The following is a 26360-nucleotide window of genomic DNA, read 5'->3' on the forward strand; positions in this document are numbered from 1 at the left end:
AATGTCCCGGAGTACCTGGGTTCGTTCCCGACCTCCGGCGGCTGCGTTTCGATGGAGACGAAATGAAGTGGCGTCCGTGTGCAGGTGGTCTAAATTATGCAGCAGCCCTCCACTACGGCACCCCTTCCTTTTCGCTTTTATTCCCACCTTCTTCCTTTCACTTATTTTGCGGTCCAGGTGTCCACAGAACAAGTGTGACAGATACTGCGCCTTTCCTTTCCTGTGAACCAATCATCATTATTCTTTCAGACTGGTCTGGACAGAAAGCATGTGCCGCAGAAGCACGAAAGCTACATTGCTTTTGACCTCCATGGTGTGCATCGTAAGTGCATCTTACTTAGGCGTGCCTGTGGGGCTTCACATGTTGCAGTGCGCTAGTGAGCAAGCGTGGGAAGTCATATGATTCCTTCAATAAGCACCCCGCCGGGGTGGCGCAGTGGTTACGGCGCTCGACTACTCTTCCCAAGGACGCGGGATCGAATCCCGGCCTCAGCGGTAGCTTTTCAATGGAGGCGAAAAGCAAGGCGCCCGTGTGCTGTGCGATGTCAGTGCCCGTTAAAGAACCCCAGGTGGTCGAAATTTCCGGAGTCCTCCACAACGGCGTCTCTCATAGCCTTAGTTGCTTTGGGACGTTAAACCCCACAAACCAAACCTTCCCTTATGGCGCAGTTCAGGTGTCCACAGAAGAAGCGTGACCGATACTGCGGCATTCCCTTCCTGTGAACCAATTCTTATTATTATATTATAGGACATGCTCTCTAAGATGGTACGGCAGTTTTACAATAGTGCAAGGACTTGTGTGCGCCTTGCAAAGCGTGCTTCGCCTATTGCTGCAAAACGATAGATGCTGCCGAACCATAGGCAGCACATGATAGGTATGCTGCCATATGAAAGTAGGTATGCTAGAACTTGCCGTGGAGGATTGGCACACCTACTGTTAAGCTCCGCAAACCAAACCAAACCATCAAAAAGCCTTTACATTCTTGCGCGCTCGAGAACGCAAGCTTAACTTCAGTTCACGAGGGCTGCAGACCTCCTTTTGAGGAATTTCTTACGCAATTTTGACGGCAACTTCAGTGACATCCTGTATGGTGCGGAAGAGGTGACACCCGAATCGACACCTATAGTAGTTCCGGCAGCGGGAAGCACTACCTGACGAATATTAGAGAGCCCTTTTCTGGTCCATACTCCGCTACAAACTTAGAACAATCGAGCGTATCAGGTTCCACAGGAAGATGTTCTGGCCTGATTTACCTTGAGGAGACAAGAATGACGTTATACTGTTACTTATTGCCGTGGCTTTTTTTTTTTTTAATTTTTCATCTTTATACTGCTTAGACTTGTGTATTCTTCATGTAAATTATCCAGTCTACAGCACTGTGACGAAGCGGGCAAGGTATATATCTTTTTGATTTACCTTGAGGAGACAAGAATGACGCTATACTGTTACTTAATGCCGTGGTTTTTTTTTAATTTTTCATTCTTATACTGCTTAGACTTGTGTATTCTTCATGTATATTATCCAGTCTACAGCATTGTGAGGAAGCGGGCAAGGTATGTATCGTTTTTATGTTTTTGTCAATATTTTGTGATCCAGTATGAAAGTTATAAATCTAGGCTCTGAACGTTTGTGCAGTCGCAAATCATAACCCCCTAATTGTTGCAAAGACAACTGAATTCGACGTATTTTGTTTTTACAGAAAGAGCACAGCACATAAATTCAGTATTGTAGTGATTTTTAAAAATGAGAGAACTTATGATGGCTGTCAACTCAGCTGCCTCGTGGTGCGGCTGGTCCAGCAGAAGTGCACAGCCTGGATGTGTTCCGTACAGCTTTTGACATTGTTAGATGTATAAAAAAATGAAAAACGTCACAAATACTTCTTAATTTAATAGGGGAACGCATTTAACGGCTATAATTTATTCCCTTCATCCCTGTGTACGCCCGTGAGTGCACACACACTGCGATGAAATGACAACTGGATCATTCCGTTTCGTTAGACTGATGAACCTGAAAACATATCCTTTGTATAAATGCATTTGAAGCAGAATGCTGTTATTCGTTTCGGCCCTATTGATCCTCGGTGCTATGCTGTGCGCCTGGTCTTTAATCTTGAAAAAGAAAAAATAACAGACTCACGCGCAAGCAATCGTCAGGTAGCGCCGACTGAGAAAAGGATGATGTGTAACCAGCAGATAGCACGCGTGTATTCGAAAACATAGCCCTCTTTGTGGTATCTGTCTCACGAAGAAATTACAGTTCGAGCGCTCACTTACAAAAGCCGTCAAGGCAGCGAAAGATTGAGAGACAATATTTAGATGACATGTTCCTTGCTGGTGCGCGTAGTATTCTCAAGGCCAAAGTAGTACGTACATCAAAACCGTCAAAGAGGCCAGATATTCCGTGACTGCTTGGATTGTAAACACTCCAAAGAAAGCATCGCTTCTGTACCCTTACTGCATGTAAGGAGGAAAGCTTGGCAGGGGCCTTTGCAGTTTGAGTTGTCTAAAAAAGGATTGTGGTGGAAGTCACGTGCTTGGGGAAGGACTAGATTCCCAGATATTCGATTCGTCTCACGCGTCGTCTGCATCACCCATTCGTCTGCGTTGTTGACAATGCCGAATGGGTAGAGTTGGGAATTCACATGTATATTGAATTTTTACATTTCGCGGATGGCGCTACGTTTTGAAGGTCTACAGTGAGCGTTGGGCTTCACTGTTGCGTGTTTAGTTCTTTCGGTATGCCTTCGGAAGCGGTTTTGGAAGCCCGCGACAGGTGGTGGTGTCCCGGGACAATGCGCGATCGTCTGCTCGCTTTATCTTCACGGCCCATGCGAAGACGTCCTGACACCATGGAAACGCTGAAGGCGCGTCGATTGGAGCGAGGGGGAGCTCTCACATCCTGCTTCGAAAATGCGGCTTAATGATTTCTTCTTAATTCGTATCTTCCTCCATGCTTGACTGCATAACTGCAGAAAGCTGTCCCACGGATGAAGCAAAGAATTGTGAAGAAGCCGTTAATTTTAAATTTTTATTTACGTGCATGAGGGCTCCCTCTATCTAAAAGCTCACGCGACACGCGCTTGCGCCAGCGACACTAGTGCCTTGAAGATGAGGGTGAGCAGATGATTTCTAATTCTGCCGGGCTGCCGTCGACTGTAGCGGGCTTCTAGAACCGCGGGCAAAGGTATTCTCAATAAAATAAAGGCAGAACAGTGAACACCAACGCTCACTTGCATCGTCTGCGGAACCTTGTACCCAAGGCTAAACGCAACATTTTCATAAAAATGCGAATTCTCAACTGATGCAGGCGACGCTTGAGACGATGCGTGACCAAATAATCCCGGTAGCCATTGCGAAAGCGCGGGTAACTTCCGTCACATTTTTTTTTCTATGCGGCTGGTATAGCTAGAGCCTGTCCTACGTTCTCCTTCCTCTGTGGAAATCATCTTTGTAGGGGCAGAATTTTTCAGACGACGTATAGTATGTTGACACAGTCAGTGTCTGCTGTCCTGCTGTAACGCGTTGAGCTATCAGAGGGGCTACATAATCAGCATCGTATACGATGTATATTAACCAGCCCGGTTGACAAACATCTGTAAAGGGCGAACCGCTTCAGACATTCGGAAGAGCGGTCATTCCTCCATTTAAAGTCCGCGCCGGGAGAACATATCAATCAGCTTTCAGAGATACCGTTTGTTTTATTTAATTAATTTATTACACATTTTGTTTTGTGGTGCGTTGGTTCGGTTCTGAGTTTCTCCTGATCGTATCGTGTTGGGACATTGCTGAGTACGGAGCTGGGTAGAGTGGCAGGTTCAGTTGGGTCAAGTTAAGTTGGCGTATACCCGGACGCAAGGCTCCTAATAGTCGTGGCCGAATGCCAAAGCAACCGGAAGGCTTCGCTCCCTGGGCAGAATGAAGAGGGTTGACGTACATCGCACCTCCACCAAATAAAATACGAGGTTTGAGACTAAGAGGTCAAGGGCACAACACACAAGCACAGCACAACACGAGTGAACCGCGCACGAGAACTTCGTTCTCGTCGCTCTGCTTATCCGTGGCAATCATATAAACACATACCCAAATTCTAGAGCCAAAGCTACGTAGAACGTTTAAGTTGACAGCGAAGTTATCCTTCAGGGCTACTTGCTAAGCAGACACCATGAGATCTCCTGTCCAGACTCCCACTAATTTCCCTCTAACACCTACTGTCGTGAAACCATCGCACTCGCTTCGGTGCCCGGTTGGATTAAATGCATGTGGATTAAATGCATGCCCATTGCAGTGCATGAACGGGTTCAGCCTGTCATCCAAATTACTTGGCTTCAAGGATAAACTGTGGCAAGACAAAACAGCCGCGTACATCCCGGATGTCAACGATATCTCCAAATGGGGTGAGTCGCTCTAATCGGGAGACATAGGGGTCGCAATATGAGTCACGCCTAATCCCCCCATAATTTGAAAGTAGCGACACTCTCCTCCGGCGTTTTCCTCCTCGAATATCCTCGCCCGCCGGCTCCGCGCGCTGCCCACGGTGCGCTTTTTGGGGCATCGCTCGTTCGCCGCGCGCGTGCTGTTAAGTTCGCGTTTCTTCCACGCTATCAAGGGACTTTAGTCACGCCATGTTAGTTGAGAGCCGTATATGCTATAGCACAAGCTAGTTTGAGTTCAATCCTTTCTTTTCTGTTTACTCAATGCATTGATACCCTGGAGAGGCACCTTGGCATAGTGCTTTTGATATGCGTACAAGGAAGCTACTTTCAGGACTGCCTATCCGCGACTCCATTAGGTTATGCAAAATGCGACAAATAATGGTGTTTTAGGTCAACAGAACTGCTAGAAGTTTAACCAGCAAATAGTAGTAGCCACAAATCAGGTTTCGTCGGTTCAGTTGCACGAATTAGGCGTTGCGATACGGCACTCGGGAACTAAAGTGCGCGCTTGCGCTTCAGGTAATGGCTTCTAGACTAATTCTGTGTTGACTATTACACTATACATCACGTACTTAAACGACGGCCTAACACTAACCACCTCAGTGAAGCTGATCTCACAGCGCCGCTGGATCGGAACTAAACGGGGGTGATATTTTATTTTCTCTCAACGTCACATAGGTACTCGCTCAGGCAATGACAGCAGGTTGGGTAGAAGCAGCGGTATTAGCGCACAAAAAACGTTAAAAGAACAAGCGAACAAGCTCTCAAAGATGGTGCGGCGGTTTTACAATAGTGCAACAAGGATTTGTGTGCGCCTTGCAAAGCGTGCTTCACCTATCACTGAAAAGCATTACGTGCTGCCGAACTATAGGCAGCCCGTGCTAGGTATGCTAGAACCTGCTGTGGAAGATTGACACACCTATCTGGGGATTCTTTTTATTTTGCGTAAGAAGCGTTTGCGCTATTGGTACTGGTGGGGGGCGGGGGGGGGGGGGGGCGATTAAGTGACTTGTGCCTAGAGTAGTAGCGCCACTGAGCCTAACACGAGGCGCCGTGAATAACGTTAGCCCGCACAGTCGGGGAAAGTTCGTAAATACAGCCACTCATACCGGCCTTAAACATGCAAAAGAACTGCACGGGATATAACGCCTTACGCTTCTCGAGCACGTACGAACCCCGAGGTTTGCTTCCACAAATTAATAAGCATACGCAGAAATTGAAGAGAGTACATAATGCGAGGCGCTTTGTATCTTTAGGCGAAATGAGAAAGCACATGCGAAACCACGATGAATGAAAAATTTTCAAAGCACTGCAGAACTTGCGCTGGAGAAATTGGAAAGCGTGATAATTGTTGCTGCGGATGTTTCGACACTGGACGCATCATCATTTTTAATTATTTTAGATATTTATTTTTCAGATTTTTTTCATATTAGGTTTTATGATTTATTTTTATTCGATTCTAATTATTGTTAACGTTTTGTTCGTTTATTTCCGTCAAAGCCATCCAGCGCCCTTCGCAAAACAAGAATTACGGACACGTTCGCATGAAGATGATACAAGGTAGCGGTTAGCACGCTCGCCTGGGACACGTGAACACGATTTGGTGACAGCCACTGATGACAAGCTTTGATTGCATTCTTAGATGACGTTACTCGTGAACCAAGAAATGAATTCGCATTAAACATTGCACTTGCCCACCTGCGACCAGCTACAAAGTTCCATCCGTCTGCAAGGCTGCTTAGTATCCACGAATAAAGCCACATGAGTTGCGCGAGACAGGGCGATGAAGTACAGCGTGATACCGCTTGAAATGCAACAGTTTCCCTTTCCGCGAGGGCTGGCGGACGCTGGCAATGGGGACAACAGTTTAGAGGCATAATCCAGGGAATGTAGATGGGTGAACGCTACACAGCAGGCGATGTATAGGTTCATTTATATCATCTCTTTACTACATCACTCTGCATCCATCATCGGCGATCCACAGATTCGATGCGCGATTCAAGCACTACAGTGCCTCCAGAGGGCATCATATCCGCACTACAAGATACCCAATTGCTTTATAAGTTCTAAAGTGTCCGCAGGCGGCATCTTTTCAGGCATCCGTTATATTTAAATTCTGGCGCAGTGCGCGCCCAGGATGGTGTTAGCCTCGACGACAGCGAACGCTCGATTGGATTGTAACACTTTTTCCGTCGAACAGGTGCAAGCGAGGTTTCAGCCTTCTCACCTAGACAGCACCCAGGAGTCCATGGACCCTAGTGGCGGCTTCAGCCATTCGGAAGGTCAGATCAATCTCCGCTTCGGAGCTAAGTAGTAAGGCCTCCCATTGGCCAAAGGACTTTTGGCTTCTTCCGCTAAAGGGAGCCTGAGGGCCTTCGCAAAGGATGTGATTGAGATCAGTTCGTGCTTTACACAGTTACATTTGCTCTCGTGGAATCGTGCCTTCATGCTATGCCGTCAAGCTTCGATTAAGCAGATTGAAAAGCTGCTTGAGCACGATTTCCTTGCGCGGGCATCGTGCCGGTTGCCGCACCCTAGTTGAGAAGACCAAAAGAAGCCACTCTGGAAACCAACGAACGCTAGGAAGGGAAGATTACGATGAAACCTGAAGTAGTGCCGCGTGTTCATAAGGTGCCCCACGATGTTAAAAAGTGGCAGATAGATATGGTGCACGTCTAGCGTTTTCCGCTGCAAAAACGCTTGCCAAACTTTGCTCGCGTATCACGCGCAATGCAAGAAAGAATAGCTTCAAAAGAAAAAAAAAAACATTTCAAGCAGTTCGTGAGATGTCGCACCGATATCGCGTATCAAATTCCATTGAACTGCGCGAAGACTGCGAGGGTCATTGTGTTGTAGACCACAAAACAGAACATTTGCTCACATTAAATGAAGAAGGAGAGACGCATTCGCCTAATTATTGCGCACAGTGCGGGGGGCGTGAACCATAGCTTCATGAAATAAATATTTGGGACAAGGACGGCGATACAAAGCAAAAGAGATGTTGCAAGGTTTCCATATTAGAGAAAGGGAAAGTGATTGCGTATGTGACACATCCGTGATTCCCTTTGGGGCAGAGCTGATGCTATATAATAGCATTATAAGAATAATAGCATAAAAGAATAAAGCTATATCATAGCTTATCGCCAGTACTGCGTCCTCTTATCTCTCTGTGTTCGTCTCTTAAATGCTACGATAAATACTAATAACTAACTTTTACGGCAGCCGACGCCAAAAGAACCAACACCCGCCTCGGCTTCTGTTACTGTGGTAGGGCCAGGTGCCAGCAGAGGTCCCTAGTGCACCGTCACAAGTTCTAATATTATAAGTGTTTCAATAAATAAATAAATGACAATTCATGCAGACTCCTGACTCTCATCCGCACACGTAACATTCTGCCGCCACCCTGCTGCGCTTGCGTTCTTTTGGAGTTCATTCAGTTACCCTTATAACGACCATCGGTTATCTCGACTTTACCTTATATGCTAATTTTAGCTATATTCATTAGCTTGCGTTTCTTGCCGAACCACTCTTCTTTTTTTCCTGTTTCATCATTGTACATCTATCTTTTCTTTCCCAGACCCAAGTATGTTGTCCTCTCATTAGCCTCTCCGTTTCTGCCCCATAGGTGACCATAGGTATGATACCAATGTTATATATACTTTTATCCTGAGGAATACTGATAGGACACCATGCATGATCTCAGAGTGCCTCCCAAATGCGCTCCAATCTAGTATTATCCTTCTAGTCATTTCAATCTCGAGGTGCGAATCTGTGGCGACTACTACTTTTAAATAATTTCACTCGCTTACAATTTCCAGCGCCTCGCTGCCTGTTCTAAATTTTTGTTACACTCACAGAATTATTGAACGTTTCTTTAGTTTTCTGCATTTTAATTTTTAGACCTGTGATTATGCTTTACCTGTCTGGGACATTGGTGGAATTTTGCAATTCATCACCTGAGCAAAGCAATGTCATCAACGAACCACAAAATACTCCGGAAAATGTCAATAAGAGCCGCTGTTTGAATGCTGCACGTCCTGTCATTTGAATGAGGATAGGGCAACTGCCCGGCTTAATGAGAGCGCAGATTTAGTGACTCGAAAGCTTGCAAAACATCAGAGTCAAATTGGAAATATGAAGACAGCCCGGTAACCAAGAACTATTCCCACTTTTCCCAAACAAAATTACAGTCAGTCTGCACCTGCGCTATTGTATCTGCGGCTTAACGTTTGACTTAACAAAGCTTAACTTAACGTTTGAACAAGGACTGCAGAAAGGAGCCTAGTGGACAACTTTGGTGTCACGTAATCGTATGACGACATATACTCTACGACCAATCAAAGCTCGGCCATGTCATGTGACCATGTGACGTCATCATTTCTTAGACTATTCGGCGAATTTTGTAGTTAATCACGCAGTAGTATTTAGTGGCTAACACGTCGTTATATGTCCAACCACGCCAGTTTATGTTTCAATCATAATGTATATTTTACGCAAATATACTGCATGGCCATGAACACAATCTGAATCCGCTCCAGCTTGAACAAATTAGGTACAGTTGTCAGCAGGGCTATTTATAGCGCTCAGAAGGACTCATTTCGGCTGCATGCGGAACGTCTGCCGATAACGCCGGGTTAGAGAACGGCTGCATCTGAGCATGCGCCGCCACACTGATTACACTGCCTGCTAACTTATCGCCGCGCCGGTTCAACCCGCGATCGCCAACGATCGCCGGTGAAGGTGCTGCAAGCCGAGAGAAGAAAGTAACGATAACACGTCTGGGAAACATTTTTTTTTTTTTAACTTTGACGAGCAAGTGACGCAGCAGTTAGTTTTTTCCCGCATATGCCAATATGTTTATTAATGCACTTCATCATTCCCTGCTTCCTCGCGCGTTAACTTTAGACAGAGAGGTTGGCAACTATTCGACATCGCTAGCGGGTGGAAAGTGAGGATGTTGTCACCAACTGCCGTCGCTCATATGGCTCTTTTATACAACGTTCGTCCCATTAGTCATATCGCTCTTCTTCCTTGCAGCTTCAAACGTCGAACCATCATTGAAATTCATGCGAACTGTTTTCGAAACCACACATGGAATATAAAGGCATTTCTGGCTATTGCCTACCTCTCACCATACGCTAAATACAAAATGGCCGTACCTCTTCGCTTGCTCCTTATGCTGCTTGCAACGTAAGCGACATCGTACTTCCTCTTTTAATACAGTAAATGGACGCAAGAACTCTGACGCCATCATCATGGGTCTGGCGGGAGTGAGCTTGGCCTTTGATTTGATCCTTTTTCGCGGGACGCTGAAGGTATGTTTCCTCTTTAACACACACACAAAAAAAGAAAACGAACAACTGCACTACCTTAGTTTGATTCAATCTGACTCTAATGTATCGCTGTACTTTCTACGTGTGATATCAATGAGTGCCTATAGCAAGCATTTCTTTGGAAATTTTAATGAGCGACGAGCCAACCTTCTCCAGCGTTAATCAAGGCAGCTAGCTGCAGGATGAAACCGCGTTAATGCAAAAAATCCCTCACCACTAAGGAACTAAATCCAGATTTTGACCTCCTGACGAACGAATATGCTGCACCCGTCTTTCCCTCACCGCAACGAGTGTACCCGCTTCCGAATGCGCCATGTGGGCACAGGCAGCGCAGCAGCCTCACCCGCCCTGCATATCATTTAGCGACATAGCAACTTATACGAAAGGCACGGTACCGATGGCAACAGCACGCGACTGTCATGACCATCATCGGTCGCAAACTAACTGGTCCTTCTCTGTGGACTCTAGCCAGTCGTTCTGTCAACACCTTTCATTTGGTAAATAGATGCAATCTGCTGCTCATCTCGTCTTCGCAAAGATATTTGAATATTGCTCTGTAAACACGCGATGAATGGCACTGGAAGATTGCATCTTCCAACCTTGCTATCTTTTTAAGGGGGAATTGAGCATTAAAGCGTTAAAGGCGCTACTGTCCAGAGAGTCCGTCGTCGATGTTATCCGGTGTCAGCATTCTTCTGGTCGGCTGGCTGGAGGTGGTCTCTAGCCTCACATTTTTTGCTCCACTGTGACGCCCTACGCTCGGAACTACAGGCAAACGGGCGAATTGGTGTAATATAGGGGGGGACTCTCGCGGACCCCCTAAAAAGGCTACCACACGACTTGCCAGGCACTAACTGATCTCAGCGCCCACATTTTTCTTCGAATGGATTCCATCTCGCTGAAATCCCACGTCATGGACTGTTCTACGTACTTCCTTGCCGATATCTGTTACCTCGAATCGCATCTCTCGGCTTTATTCTCTAATTTTATTGGTTGACCCTGGCCACTTCCATTTCAATCTCTGGGTTCCTTCTGAGTAACAGAAGGCACTTTTTGAAGTGCTGTTGAGGTTGGGGGCTTCAGCGTAGTACCGAAAGCTACTACACGCACATATCCCACTCCCTGTGCCAACCGCTCCACTACTCTCGCCCCGTCAACGTTCAAAACATCATTCAATCCTGCCGCTACCATTACTTTACTACGCTCCACAGATTTCTCTGACAGTTCGTCTCTCGTCATCTGTAGCAAGTGGTTTAATGTTTTGCGGGAAACACCATGCAACTGGAAACACCCCAATTTCTCGCGGGCTTTATGCGCCATCTAGTGGGTCGCTTGTACACTAAAAATGCGCCCTTTATTCCCCTGCGAAGCGGCACTTTTTGAAGTGCTGTTGAGGTTGGGGGCTTCAGCGTAGTACCGAAATAAGGTACCGAAGTAACGTCCGGAACAAAAGGGGTTACATTAGAGTGCTCTTCCACCTACTAAATTCGGCAATTGCGAACGCCTCGACATTATATGGAGATGTAATAAAGGCAAAGAACACTCTATGAACCAACTTAAGTTCCGAGTTCGTGTTGCCAAGGAGCTCATAAACCACGTTGAACCAGCACGGAGCTCGATGTGACGAGCCTGCTCATCCAATATGAGCCTGCGCCAGCTTCTATACAGAAAAGAGGGCGCCACCATGCATCTCTGGAAAACATATGAGACGTCGGGCAGCCTTTTCTAAACAAGAGTAACCAGAAGCAAGCCAATTTGTGTCGAAGTCCTGCCTGCCGTAGCCAGACAAGGTACTTCTGCAGTCGCCACAATTCGTCCCTCTCTGTAAAGAGTGCTTCGAGTCCTTCCACAGCGCACCAGCGGAGTGTGCAAGGCCTATCATCAACCTGTCGTTTTAAATTTCTGTTATGTTGTTCTGACATGAGTGTACTGTACTTTTTAGAGTATTACTATTTTCCTTTCTACTTAAGCAGATTACGTGGACCACCTTATGACATGATGTCCTCATATGTGGACAGATTGAAAGCATAATAAGGAGGTTGCTGATTGCCTCAAATAAAATGTTTCGAGATCTTTGTGGGTCAGAGAGATATTTCCGGGTGAGGAAAACGTTTTTATCCACTCTGTTTATTTCATGTACGAGACCGTAAAATTACGGTGCCATCATGACATGACAATGTTCTCTACTCGCACACAGCAAATGTTCTTAGTCTCTGTTACGATTGATGTCACCGCTTCGTCACAGTTAACTTATCCATGTTCATTGGTGGAGAAAAGCATCCCCCATCTCTCTCCAATTAGCCCTCGACTTTATCAGCTGCAATCTCACTATCCTAGCATATATTCTTTTGGTTCCATCTCAATGTGGCTGAACAGTGACATCGAAATTGATGTAGCTTTTTTTTCTTTTTTTTGACGAAATTCAAGGTCTACATGATCAGCACATTTTCCGCATGACAGTTTTCGAAAACTGTGTCACTCAAAAACGAGGCGTATAAAGTATCTTCCTGCGCTAAACCTTCAAACAGTGCGCCGTAGATGTGTGAGAAAAGTTCTGCTCACCTTTGCTTGGAATGAACATTATTCAGAACATTTTCTTGCTGGCACCAACAATGTGAACAGCAGCGAATCCCTTTGAACAGAAACCAAAGTACTCATTATAGGATATATGGGTACTTTGTCCTATATGGATAGCAGATATATATATATTGTCACGGACAACAGGGCTAGATGTGACTAAGACGACGGGACGAAGCTCAACCAGCAGGCAAAGTTCCGCGCACAGCACGCGAGACAACTTCGGCGTCCTTTTCTTCCAGGTGCCACCTAAAAACATCTGGGACACCATGTGGCAATATATATACATACACACACATCGCAAACAGGTGATCGCAGCTAGTTGTTAGAAATGAACTGCCAGAAATTTAAAAATGCACCACAGTGTATTTATTATTTCACCGTTTCGATCGGATATCAATCTTTGTACCACAAGGTTCCGACCTCGGAACCGCATCACAGCATGATGTGGTTGGTTGCATTAATGCCTTATTTTTTTTTCAACACGTGGATCGAAGAAAGGAGGCAAGTGAAGGCAGTGCTTTTCATGATGCGAAGTTGCCATTCAGAGTTGGACTGAATTTACGGACGTAGGTTCGCTTCTATAATTATGTGAGCTGCAACCAATGCTTGTAAATGATACGATGGTCTCGGCCCAGTTGATTGCAAGTCTTCCATTTTTTGGAAACGATCTACCATGACTGTGTTATATGCAAATGTTCTTCTATAGAGTATACTAGCAGGCACCAAGTGTTGTTAAAACTAAATCCCACTGTTTTGGTGCCGGCCAAGCACCTTGTTAATGGCAGCTAAATCGTCATCATGACAGCAGGCCTCGTCACATATAGGCAGAGAGCAATGACCCCGGAATCTGTTCATGTTTCCGTTTGCGTTCTGAACGGGCCGCTATTCGATATGAAGGCCTTAGAGGGATTTATCTCCAGTCCCAGAACGCTCGCTGACTTGAAGGGAATCGGATTATGCAGAAAAAACGTTTGCAGCGCTGGGAGGGGATAGTCCGTTCGGTGTCCACTTTCCATGTGCCATTTTTGTGTTTTTGTTTTTCTGTTTTCAGCGCTAGGAGAAGGCAGACGGTTCGATGTCCACTTCCAGATGTCAGTTCTATGTTGTTCTTGTTTTGCTTTTTTATTTCTTTTGCGGGTTGCAAAACCCAGCAGACGCTATTCCGCTGAACGCGCTAATTAAACTGAATGTTTTCTTTTCATTCTTCAGAAGGATCCTGCTGAAACTGTAACTGAATTAACTTAACTATAATGTCAAGACGTCGACATTTCTATTTATAATGATTACGCAGGCGCGGGTGTGTCCCCATAATTTCGTGAGGAAAAACAACTGGACGTCATTGCTCTAGAGGTGCACACACGCTAGTTGGAACAGTGTCTTCTTGGAAGCAGATGGCACGAAAAAGTATTTGTGAACCACTGAAAGTGTTTTTTTTTTTTTCATTTTTCAGAACAATACGGCTAAGGAGGTAAGTGAATGAAATGCGGAACGTCGCTAATATCAGTTCTGCAGTTTTTACAGGCGCAACTTTATTTTTCATAATTTTAGAGAGGAAGCAGCGATAAAGTTACTCTTGAACTGGTGTCTACCTCGCTGATTGTAGGTTCTATCTATGACCGCCTACGACAAAGATGTGGCTTGCCCGTTAACAGTATTTTCTCATCTTGTCAGAAAAAGCCAGCTAAAAAGGTGAGAGTGAAGTCCCTAGTGCCCCAAGACTTGGCCAAATTGATTTAAGTGTTGCTCTGAGCACAGGAATTGTTCCGTAATTTTGTGTGCACAGCCTTCAGTGTCGCGCAAGGCAGGCCCGTCGATCCGCGTCTTCGCAAGACCGTTTGCTCGGCGTAAATGCCCGTCGAAAAGTGCCGGACCCCAGCCTCACCAAGAAAGCAGACGACAAAATCGCATCACTTGCCACACCCGGTGCCGCGACCTTAACGAAAACGGTGCTGCCCGCGAGAGCGGTGAACGAGGACGCTTTGGCCGAGCGCTACGACCTGGTCGTAGCTAGGCCTAACGGTTTCGCTTCGAAGCCACAGCGGACGGCGTTTTGGAAATAGTCAGTTGCCTATTCGTGAAACTGCTTTACAATAATTTCAATTGCGTCATAAATTTTCTCACAGTAAACAGAGGGTGTCATTTCGGCTACGCATTAGCAGCGGAGCTGCGTACGTGAACCACGAGATTGGATGAGCTGCCTCACACAAGCGCTGCGGCTGCTACGGGGCTGTGAGCAGAAAATTACTCTGGTATTTATGAACGATACTCAGTAAAGATTGCTTTTTTGAGATTCCTTTATCCAAGCGCGTATTTAATATAAGCCGATTTTAACATATTTTCCAGACGGTGGCGAAAGGGAACTGCTGTGCCTGTGAAAGGGAACCGCTAAGCAGCGGCCATTGCCCCCCGCACAGAGTGCGGTGGCTGGTAGCGAGGGTTGAAGCTTTTTTTTTTTTTTTTTTGCGATGCTATTTGGCATGTTTCACATAATTTAATAACTAGCTACAAAATATTACATGCACAGTAGGACTATAATGCCTGTGGTACTTTTGAAGTTTATTTTGGGCGTATATTTTCGCCGAGTCTGGTGGCGAGATAACTCATATCATCGTTGATAGCGTTTGAATGAGTTCCTCAAACTCATTAAATACCTAACGTAATTTTCATCGAATGTCATTATATTTTCTCGTTTGGCAGCAAACAAATATCATTTTGACCAAATGTCGTTCGATGGAAATGACATAAAATTTGCCGTGGACAGGGCTGGCACCTATTCTGATATCTGCGTCCATCTGAGTCGCTTGGAGATGTTAAAAACTGCAAATATAAACCAATATTCAAGTTGTGAGCACATGGAGATATGCCATCCCATTTTAGCATGGAGAGTGCAGCGAGGAAGCACCAGGGGGCATTTTGGACGAAGAGAGAGAGAAATTAACCTTTAATTGTTTAACGGAACAGCGTGGGTGGTTTCCTCAGTCCAGGATGCCACTGGCTTGGGCTGCCTCCCGGGCCCTAGTGAGCAGGCTGCGCTGCTCAGAGAGACCCGTGTGGGCCAGATCGGCCTCCCACTCCGCTTGGCTGAGTGCTCGAGCTTTATATTTCTGTAATTGCTCTTTGCAGTTCCATATCATTTTGGACAAAGGCGGCCCTGATGTTCAGCCAGAGAGTGCTCAGGCGGCCAGAAACCCACACTATATTCGACTCAACGAGCTGCAACCACCCATGGCCAAAAGGGCAAAATAAGGCACGTGTGTAGACATGTGGGAGAAGCGCCGAGCGCATACTAGCAACCATTTCGGGTGCAGTGCAGCCAGCGGAAGACAACGATGCTCTTGCACATTTCGCAAAATGTGTTGGTGCAGTGATCAGGTGTAAGATTCATTCGCTGCCAGAAGGGCATCCTTGACGTGCTAGAAATGCACTTCGAAGCAGAATAAATGCACCAGGCTAGAACTTTATGTTTCTTTTTTTCCTTTATTTGGCGGATTTGTGCGGTGCAAACAATTGAGGCATTTGCTTGAGTTCTTTCTCGCAGATACACAATTAAGTCTCGCAGTTCACTTTCTTTGTGGCTTTGAGGATATTGGGCCCACATGCGACGATTTTCGATACCACGGCACAACACCTCTGCGCGAAAAGTAGGTGCACATTTTGTCGTGCACAGATGCACCACAGGTACACTCGCGACCACGGGATGATGAGAAGCCGAAGAAGCTGGACCCTCACGGCACTTCACGGCTCTGGGCAACGCTAGCTTGCGCATCTTTGCACGGCATATTGTGCAGCACACAAGGTGCATTAACAATGGAAACGACTCGTTCCGGCTTCGCGGTTATCACAGTTTGCAGAACGCGAAAACGGTTGGCCAAATTTTCGAAGGCATTTTCCACGACCCTTCTAGCTCTTAAAAATCTGCAAAAATAAAAAAAAAAGAAAACAAGTGCTCGGTAAAACCAGACTTTTTCAGATGCATGTGTGTCTCTGGACAAGATAAATAGGTAGGCTGGACGACTCATAAAGCCCGCTCATTTTTCCAAAGTTTTGTACGGCCCAAACTGAAAACCGAAAGGTAAAATCAAACATCTGTAGAAACAAATTTTGTGCTTTATTACAGGAATTAAGAATAGCACTGCCTAAAGCTGTGATACGATCAAGGTTCATTGTCATGCGTTCTCTGTCTGAGGAAATACTTTTCAATTTTGTCAGTAATTAAATATCCTCTGTTCATCTGACTGGGTGGTTCCGTCGATATGGTTTCATCAAGTTCCTACCAATATAAAACGCGTCATCCGCCACAAAGACTGGTGGCAGAAACAGATCAGCGGATGAGTCCACTTTTACTCTCACTGCCAAGGTAGTCCTACCTTTTCTTTTTTTTTTTTTTCAAAGCACATTGCAAAGGCGTCCTCAGCCAGACATCTGATACTCCGTCTCAGAAGCTGTCTCAGCCTGTCTGTAGCATTACAAAAGGCAGATGCGACATCAGGACCGTGCACACTATCCATGCGCCCTGCTCCCCTCCCAACTAATCTCCTGAATTTGTAGGGCGACAGCTGGAGCATAATTATCTGTTATAAGGGCGCAGGGGCCAGATGCAGGTAGGAGCACATTCACACTTTAATTACCTATTATAGTGGGCACGATCCTGGATCAGTCAGAGCTCCCCTGCTTTCTGCAGAGCTGCAGTCACCGAGCCTTTGTATTCCTTTCCTGGCATTCTTTCATTGTTCGGGCTACAAGTGTGGAGGGGTGCAGGAGGGTATTTAGAGAGACGAGGGGGGTAGGTGACTTCCCAGCGTTGTCGATCACATTCAAGTAGTCTAAAAACTTTGGTTCGTCGTGCGCGCCGTTTCCTCTTTTGGTCCGCCGAGTTTGCATGACGACATCAGGCCACAGACCAAATTGCAGTGACGTGGAAACACGTGATGCGCAAACCGCGGTCCGCCGGTCCGTCGTGTGAATCGGCCGGTCCATTTGCGATGTACCGATATCAACCTTAGTGCAGGAAACATTCCTTTGTCCTCGCATCTTTGCATGCATAAGCTAAACGGGGACTGTTAACCAGAGGATACAGGGAAAGGCAAAGCTATGTGTCCTCAAGAATTAACTCGTACCCCTGCAGTCTCTGGATTTGCCGAAAACCGGTAGCATCCTTATTTTCCAAGGCAGCACAGCTTACAGGGAATAGTACAGGGAATCTTATTACTTGAAAAGTATGCCGAATCCACCACGCCCCTCAAAACTAGGCACGCACACACACAAAAAGAGGGAGGCAGCGCAGCTATATCCTCATGTAGCCCTTGAAGAAAAAAGTGTATGGGTGGTATTTTCTGTGGTGAACCAACTTACTGATAACGATGAGTCATAAGTGGCCTAAACATGAAAAGGGGTCCTGTCTGACCTACTTCCTTGATCGAGGCAGTAGAAAAAGAGAGGAGGGTTGGTGAAGTGACCACCTTCACAAAGAACTCTTTCCTCCCTCACACATGCGCTTATCTCGTCCTCCTCCCCCGTGCACACGTGCATTCCACAACCTTCAAAACGGCCTGGACGTTTTGTCGAGTAGCCGCAGTCAGTGGTTCAGAGGTCCGCTCTATACGAGTCCCGGTTCAAGTGAAGAGACACGTGGTGAACGTCCTCAACACATCTTCTCGGAGTGCTGGATTCTTCGCACGGGTAAGTATATGCACGAAGAACTTCTTCTACTACGACTAAGCGTAGTCGTCTCACCTCGTCTTTTTTCTCGCCTTGTTAATCGCTTTTGTATCACAACAAAAGCGATTAACAAGACGTGAAACATGTTTACTAAATATTGCATGGACGGCGAGTGTGGCATATTGCTCGAAAGAGTTAGCTCGAACTATGCAGACGCGGAAAGAAGAAACTATATGAGACAATTCTTCTACCGTTGCGCAAGTTCCGTCGTAATTTGCAGTGATGCAGCGACAAGCGGAGAACGTACTTTCCCCGCAAAATTAAAGTCCTAAGCAGCACTTCAGTTTAGCACTGTTCTATGTGTATTGAGTTTCCGACCTCGCAACGCCGGTCTATCTGGTCTATCACCTCAGGCAACTGCAAAACTTGGAGACGAAACGTGTTATGATTCTAGTTGTTTATTGTTTCTTTATGGTTGAAGTAGTCATGTGACTCTACAGGCTCTGAGCTTCTACTGTGTCCTACGTACTCTACTTGTGACGTGACCTTAACGTCTTTCATCATGTAAAGATGAACTTAAAACATGTGTAAAACCCTTGTGCAGGTTTACAACAATGGCGGTCTACCAGCCACGAACAGAACCCCGGATGGACGACGTTTTTTCCGAATCGGGCAGCGATTGCGATTCCTTGGACGACTGCAAAGACTTGCTCCGGCGTTGTCCTTCACAAGAAGACCTTTGGCTGGGTGTCACATCTCCCGTTCTGCCGTGGTCGTCGCCTGAGTTTGAAAGTACCCCCCAAAGACAACCTGGACATGACACAAAGCCCTCGACAGAAGCCGAGTCACCTGCAGGGAAGCAGCCTCACTCATTTCGTGAGGAACACCCTCTCGAGACGTTGCCCGGCTATCAACGGTACATACTGAGAAGGTCTCTGACGTGGCGGGGTCCAAGCACCTACAGGGCGCACTGCTTGGAGGCCGACAAGGTGAGCAGCGTTCAGTGATTCAACTGCGGTTTTGCGCAAAATGTCCTGGCTACCTGATGTACGTAGTCTGTTCTTCCCATCCCAGTTCGCATTCCGTAAGGGACGTATCCAAAGTTTCAAGTGTGCGCTGCGCTTAAGAGGCCGCCTATCAGGAGGAAAATTAGAAGAGAGCAACCCACAGTCAGATACATTAGGTAACTGATGTTTCGTTGCAGATTCAACTTAACATTGGACTTGGAGTGAGCAGCGCGCTTTTAAGCCATTATTCGCAGTTTTTCACCATCCACAAGGCGTCCGAGCCAGCTTTAGCCACGTATAAAAAAAAAAACGAATCTCAATTCTACTTTATCAGGATTGGTTATATATTTTGACAGCCGTGTTGAGAACCTCAGGTGATGTTTCGTTTATAAAAAAAAAAAAACATTTAGAAAAGGTAATATTCGCAATCGGTTATGTGTACGTGAGTTCTGACAATGATATTGGCCATTAAGGAAACACAAAGACTTAAGTGGTTAAATTCTCTGGTCTACTTTTTTAAAACGTTCATATCTAGAAAATTTCAAAATATTTCTTGCAATTTCTGTTGCCAAGGCTTCTTTTCTTCTTCTTCTTTTTTTTTTTTTTTTTTGCTATCAAACTGAGTCGAAGTCGGCCAATCCACCAACCGGTTTTGTGGTTTCTCACCTTGTCAAGTTCGCTCGCGAGTGGGGATTTTTAGTGTGTGTGTGTCTACAATCGCAGAGTAACTGCCACTGTAAACAGCTGCTATATGCCACATATATTATACTTCGTGAGGAGCTCCTACACGGCGCTTTTTTGTAGAAAGAGATTGAGAAGATGACGTTCTATCTGTTCCCTCAGACTGCGCCACGCTGTAACCTGCTCGACTGTGGCCTGATTGTATATAAAACGCATAGATCCGATTTCAAGCAAATTTATGCAGATGTTCAGGTTCAGTGAGGCAGAATATGCTTTGCTGCTGACGTCGCTACAGATCCCCGAGGAATTCGTCAGCGAGGCGAGCCACAACCTGCTTCCCGCGCAACTGTTCTTTTTACAGCCTGCATAATGTAATCACCTAACACCCGTGCTCCGCTTTCAGTTTCGCCTTCATTTAGTTGAATGGGGTATAGGCACGGCGTGTGTTATATAGAATGTATTTTAAGATGCGCAATATTTTAAGACATACTATTGGTTCAATTCACTTCGTGTTCCCTTCTCAAAATCTGTATTCGCCATTTTTCATCTCACAGGACGAACAAGCGGACGCTTATGCTCTGCAAGTCAGCTGCTATCACATCGAGGATCCGGCAGATGTTTTCCAGCACAAACGCATGTCTCGTCCATCACAATCTTTGGCAGAGACAACAGCAGGAGTGCTTTGCAAGAAAGCCGCCGCTCCTGATACCGCACGGCCAGAAGTGGTCCGGAAACCTTCTGCAGTTACGTCAGCACCAGCAAAGCAGTGGCCCTACAATTTGTCTTCACCCGTCGGCCTCATAGACACCCATTGTCACCTCGACTTCATCTTCAACAAAGTCGGTCACCGCGGGTCCTACGCCCAGTTCCGCGCCAAGCACCGGGACACTTTTCCAGTCTGCTACGACGGCTGTGTAGCCAACTTCTGCGACCCTATGACGTTCAAGAAGGTATTATTTCACAGCCATCCATACGAGACTGCTTCCTTTCACGAGGCGCATACTAGATTGCTACGCTACACTTTCGTACAGTCTTAATCTGGTTCCACATAGGTTCCAGTTATAAGCAGAACTTTTAAAAGTGTTCCACTTATAAATGGAACCTATGTGGAACCAGATTAAGAGTGTACTTATTGTTTATTGTTCCTCTTATTGCTCCTCCTTCGCACCGCGTTCACAATACGAATTATTAAGGGAAGCTCCATTGTCTCGGCAGTGTGAAATCCTTGAGAGATGTGCATCTCGCTTGGCAGCTCTACCTTAGCTTATTGTGATTTGATAACGTACTGTCATTCGGATATTCTGATTGGCATCGGTGTGCACTCGTTTTCTGTTTGTTTTGTATTCACAATGGTGCATATGTGCAGCGCCACATCTGGGAGCGTATCCTGAACGAAGAAGGCGTGTGGGGAGCATTTGGCTGCCACCCTCACATGGCTCGCCAATACACAGAAGAAGTGGACGAGTATCTGATCCAAGCCCTCGACCATCCGAAGGTGGTCGCTCTGGGCGAGATAGGCCTGGACTACTCTCATAAGTGAGTGCTTTCTCTTTCCAATCACGTGAACAGCAAGCATTAAATGTAGAAAGCACGTAACGTATTGTTGCTATACTTCATGTAAACTTGTTGTGTGGTATAATGTGCCTTGTGTCATTTTCAAGTATAATTAATGTACTTTTTAGAGTGCCTTCACTTCCTTGATGTGTGTCAGTAGCTTTGACAGGCGTTATTTTTTTTTAATATCGTCTAAAACGGGGGACTTAACCCGGACACCGCGATAATTTTTCGAACAGTAAAGAACATGTTTGCGCAGATCTGAATTAGATGTTCTTGCAGAGGCAGAATTGCGGGATTGTGTCACTATACTAATATTGAACATACATTATTAGACATCCAAGTTATCGAGTAGTGTGGTACCCATGCAGCTATAAGATATTTTTGAAAACCGGAACACTCTACCGTTAACCCATGCAGGAGTCGGCCCCTGCTCATTGCTCTGCTTGCATGACGCACTCGTTGGCACGCCGATCGCATAACTTCCTTTTTTGCAGAAACAACTGCGGGCACGAGCAGCAGAAGCGCGTGTTCCGTCGACAGCTGCGGCTGGCCATGAATGGGCGACTGCCACTGATCATTCACTCGAGAGGTTCCAGTTCTGACACACTTAAGATTCTCAAAGAGGTAAGTAGCCCTACTTGATACCTTTCGTCTTGAGTGCAACCTTCCAACAGTAAGCATTCTAGCATTGGCATCTCATATGCAGGATGTTTCAGTGTTGATGAACCATAATTCTTGAAAACTGACTCCTTAAAATATAGGCGGCTCTAGCAGATTTATAATACAAGTGTTTGTTAACGACAGAAAGCAGGCCAATCATGGCAACTGTAGTAAGGTGATCACTACTATTTTACTATTACTGCTATTTTAACATAGTAGGTAATCACTACTATTTTAAACATTTACTATAACATAAGGCTTCTGGCTTTAACAAAAAAAAAAAATTGCCGACGATTACGCTGCTTCCTAATGCGAAATTTGAGCGCAGCTCATCAGTTGGTTCACGTTTTCGATAGATTGAGGCAAAGATTTCGCACAAGACATATACGTACAGTTAAAGACAATTTTTTTTTTTTCATTTTTCACTCATATTCCTTCAAGAAACATTCCATTAGTAGTTCTTGATTGCCATGAAGGAAGCTTTGTGATCGGAGAAGTCAAGAGTGCGATTAAGTTATCGGAAGGCGGCACATGGGCCCATAGGAACGTTGCGCGGCGAAGAGATAGCAACGACTGATGCCGCTAGCAAGTCAAGACAACGTGGCTATGCATTTCGGCTAGGGATGCACGCACCGTCGCAGCCACGCAGGAAGACGGGGGAGGGGGTACACGCGCGGCGACCGGTGGTGGCAAGATCGCGCACAGCAAACGGAGAACATACGCGGTCGCCGCCGCGGAGGAGGGGGGGGGGGGGGGGGGGGGAGGAGCGCGCGCTGCCCCGCTACAGGGGCGACGACGACGCGAAACGCAGGAACGGGCGCCAAAGAGCTGCGCTTTAAAACATTTTGCCAGTGACCGCGACTGGCAGCTATCAATTTTTTTCATTTAATATGTAATCATGCTATTAGCCTCCGAGCTCTTTGGTTGGAAGCATTTTGGTAATATCTGCCAGATTCGACAATATCGCGCCTTGCGTTGCAAAACACGGCGACACTCAGCAGTGGAAACCATTGCGCATGGGCCATGTAATCTTCTGTGACCACGTACTCACTTCAACGGGTGCGCTGGTGTGGTTATGGCAGTCAGTTATGGTAGCTTATAGTAGTCTAACTCCTAAACATCCGACTTACACAACATTCGTCCCGAATTCTGCTCAGAGATTGTGATTGCAGTTTCTTCGTTACTACATCCAACCCAGCTGCACATTTACTGTCTCAGTGTGCGCACTTTAGAGCATAGCTCTTAACAGCTTGCCGTTACTAATGAGTTGAAATCATTAACTTCGCCTTCCACAGATGGTTCCCACGGACTACCCGATCCATCGACACTGCTTCACCGGTGGGTGGGAGGAAGCGCAGCTGTGGATTAGAGCCTTTCCCAACCTCTGCCTGGGGCTGACCCCACTGATTGGCTTCCATGACGCCGGTGCTCTAGTCGAGGTTGCCCAAAGGATCCCCCTAGACAAGTTGTTAATCGAAACGGATGCGCCGTATTTCCTTCCAAAGTCTGTGAGTGTTACTTTTATTTGTGTTCTATGTTTGCGTACCTGAATTCTGAATTTCTGTCTTGCCTTAGGACGCTTCAGTTCTTTTTTCCTTGTATATGTGGTGAAATTGAGGACGCCACATTTATTTATGTATCCTATCATCCTAGCTACACGCACTAGTTTCTTCAGAGATAATTCCACTGCTCAAAAAACTAGCTTTTTTTTTTATTTTTATCTTCATTCGCATCTTTATTACCTGCTACACTGATATGCCCGCAGAAACTGACGATACAGCGTTTGGTGTCGGCTGTATCAAATTGTCATTAGAATTATGCCTCTGTCACACAAGCATATTTATGTCATTCGATTTCTTTCGGTGCTACACGCTAAATTATAATGCCATTCGCAAATGGTGGCAATTACGATAAGCTATAAAACAAATACTGCACTTAAGGAACATCAGTGCTAATAAAAGGCATTTGAAATCACTGTGTAACATTTTAGAGCTGATCAAAACATTTCTGTACGACAATTGAAGCGAAGAACATTACTTTTGGCTGTCCTGTAGAAATATACTTCTTTAATTTCATTGTGCGCAGAATATGTTGTTGCGTTACTTGTTTTTGCTGCATATCTGGCGTCAAGACTACACATTCGATTCGCAATCGAATACGAATGAGTTCCCCAAATTCATTCGATGAAGAATGTCATTCGAACCTAATGGCATTAAATTTTCTCGTGTAGCAGGGGAATAATGACATTAGATGCTAATGTCATTCGATAGGAATGACATTAACTTTGCTCGTGTGACAGGGCTATTAGACTGGGCCTCCAAATGAGACGGAATAGCGGCCGTCAATTCATTTTCACAAAATACAAGCATCATACCTTAGCAGATGCATTTCGGCATCCTCAAACAACTGCGCAGTTTATCTTGGCCTGACCTTTTTCCTTAAATGTGTTCTTTCAGGAGTCCGGGCGTCTGAAAGGATCTCACCCGGGAATGGCCATACATGTGGCGACTAGACTTGCATCTCTTCGGGGTATCGAAGTGGAGGACGTACTGAAAGCGGTGCGCGGGAACACACGCCGAATCTACCGGATATAAGGTAGTCCTTTATAACACGTCGCTTCCGACAGCAATGTGCATAATGACAACAGCCCCTAATTGGCTGACTGCTGCTGTTTTTAATGTTTTGCTTTTATGTAATATTTACTGCTATGTATGACACGTCGCTTTTGACAGCAATATGTATAATGACAACAGTCCCTAATTGACTGACTACTGCTGTTTTTAATAATAATAATAATAATTGGTTCACAGGAAGGGAAAGGCGCGGTATCTGTCACACTTGCTCTATGAACACCTGACCCGTGCCGTAACAGAAGGGAGGGAGGCGGGCGTGAAAGTGGAAAGAGAGAAAGGGGAGCTGTAGTGGAGAGCTACAGAGTAATTTCGACCCCCTGTGGATCTTTAACGTGCGCTGTTTTTAATATTTTGCTTTTATGTAATATTTACTGCTGTGTATGACACGTTGCCTCCGACAGCATTGTGTATAATGACAACAGCCCCTAATTGGCTGACTACTGCTTTTATGTAATATTTGCTGCTATGTCTGACACGTCGCTTCCGACAGCAATATGTATAATGACAAATGTCCCTAATTGACTGACTACTGCTGTTTTTAATATTTTGCTTTTATGTAACCTTTACCGCTATGTATGTCCCGTCGCTTCCGAAAGCAACATCATGTATAAAAACAACAGTCCCTAATTGGCTGTCTATGGCTGTTTTTAATCTTTTGCTTTTATGTAATATTTACTGTCACGTTGTCACGAAATCGGCGCACGTTTTTATTGTCTATGCGGAAGCCTGCGTGGCGTCGCATAGAAAGTTCCAACACATTGGAGAGACGTCTCCCTCCCCGCGCGAGGAGAACGCGTGGCCTTGTATACATTGGCTTTACCCTCCCTCTTATTGCTCGGCGACGATGGTGACACATCAGGCCGGAATATTGCGAGTCGTCTCGACAAAGTTCGACCATTCTTACCAACGACGACGCGCGGCTAGACGGGAGAAAAAGGGAACTCTTCAACAAGCGAAACTAAGTGTATGTGCGCGTAAGCTTTGGCGCCCTGGAACAGACAGACGCGGCGCACCTTATTTACAGGTCGCGTCGCCTGTGTGAGTCAGTCAGTGTGTGAGCCGGTATTGCGGCGTATTCGCAAGTGCTACTGCTCGACTCCCGGGGTTCACCCGCTGCTGGCAAGCCCACCGATCTACGAGGGAGCGGCGCTCGTCTTACAAGGTGGCCACATCGTGACTCTCCAGGGGTCAGTCTGTAACATTGCCCGATGAACAATTTGGTATTTGTTTGACTATCTCGTGTATTGTTATGTATTGTAAAGCCTCTGTGTTATTGAAGGCCTCTTTATTGCACGCTTAGCGTTGCTTTTCAGTGAACCTCTCGTGTGTACATTTTAAGTGTTCTTGTGTATTCCTCTGTAACGTATCTTGCTGTGTATAAAGTGTTTTTGTTTGTTACTTCTGACTCTGACCCTTATTCTGGCTTGAACCGGCGAAAGCTGGGTACCAAACAGCCAATTTTTTGTCACTACAAGGTAGTTGAGTTCCGGCTGAGCTTGCCACGCAAGCCGGGGGCATCTCCTTTGCGACAGGAACAGCTACCTCCACTCACTCCATGGGTGCCTGGGAGTGTGCGCATCAATAGTGGCGCACACATTGAGGAAAATTAAGGAGGTTAAAGTAGCAAACCGCTGGAATGGAAAGAGGAAGCCACGGAGTTGGTGAAATAAGGAAATCGGGGAAGTCATTCAACAACGACGGGCTGCTTCAAGGGAACATCGAGCAGCAAAGAAAGCACAGGTATCTCAGGGACAAAAGAAACATCAGGTACAGGCCCTCGTCCAAAATAAAATGAAGCAGTACACCGATCGCTGG

General features: G+C 45.9%; 2 protein-coding genes across 2 annotated transcripts; both read left to right on the forward strand.

Moving 5' to 3' along the window:
- Positions 1–268: 268 nt before the first annotated feature.
- On the forward strand, positions 269–15595 carry LOC146207935 (uncharacterized). The gene is made up of 5 exons (XM_084577803.1): positions 269–322; positions 4289–4397; positions 9660–9751; positions 13800–13817; positions 15473–15595. Exons 1-5 carry the CDS (start codon positions 269–271, stop codon positions 15593–15595), a joined length of 396 nt encoding a protein of 131 aa, XP_084433929.1.
- A 3026-nt stretch (positions 15596–18621) lies between these two features.
- On the forward strand, positions 18622–24619 carry LOC146207936 (3'-5' RNA nuclease TATDN2-like). Its single transcript, XM_084577810.1, has 6 exons — positions 18622–18996; positions 20250–20645; positions 21062–21231; positions 21747–21876; positions 23208–23420; positions 24369–24619. The coding sequence occupies exons 1-6, from the start codon at positions 18622–18624 to the stop codon at positions 24504–24506; spliced, it is 1422 nt and encodes a 473-aa protein (XP_084433936.1). The 3' UTR covers positions 24507–24619.
- The last annotated feature ends 1741 nt before the right edge of the window (positions 24620–26360 follow it).

This window comes from Amblyomma maculatum, chromosome 1 (assembly GCF_055883805.1).
Source record: "Amblyomma maculatum isolate TAMU_Amacu chromosome 1, ASM5588380v1, whole genome shotgun sequence".
Lineage (NCBI taxonomy): Eukaryota > Metazoa > Arthropoda > Arachnida > Ixodida > Ixodidae > Amblyomma > Amblyomma maculatum.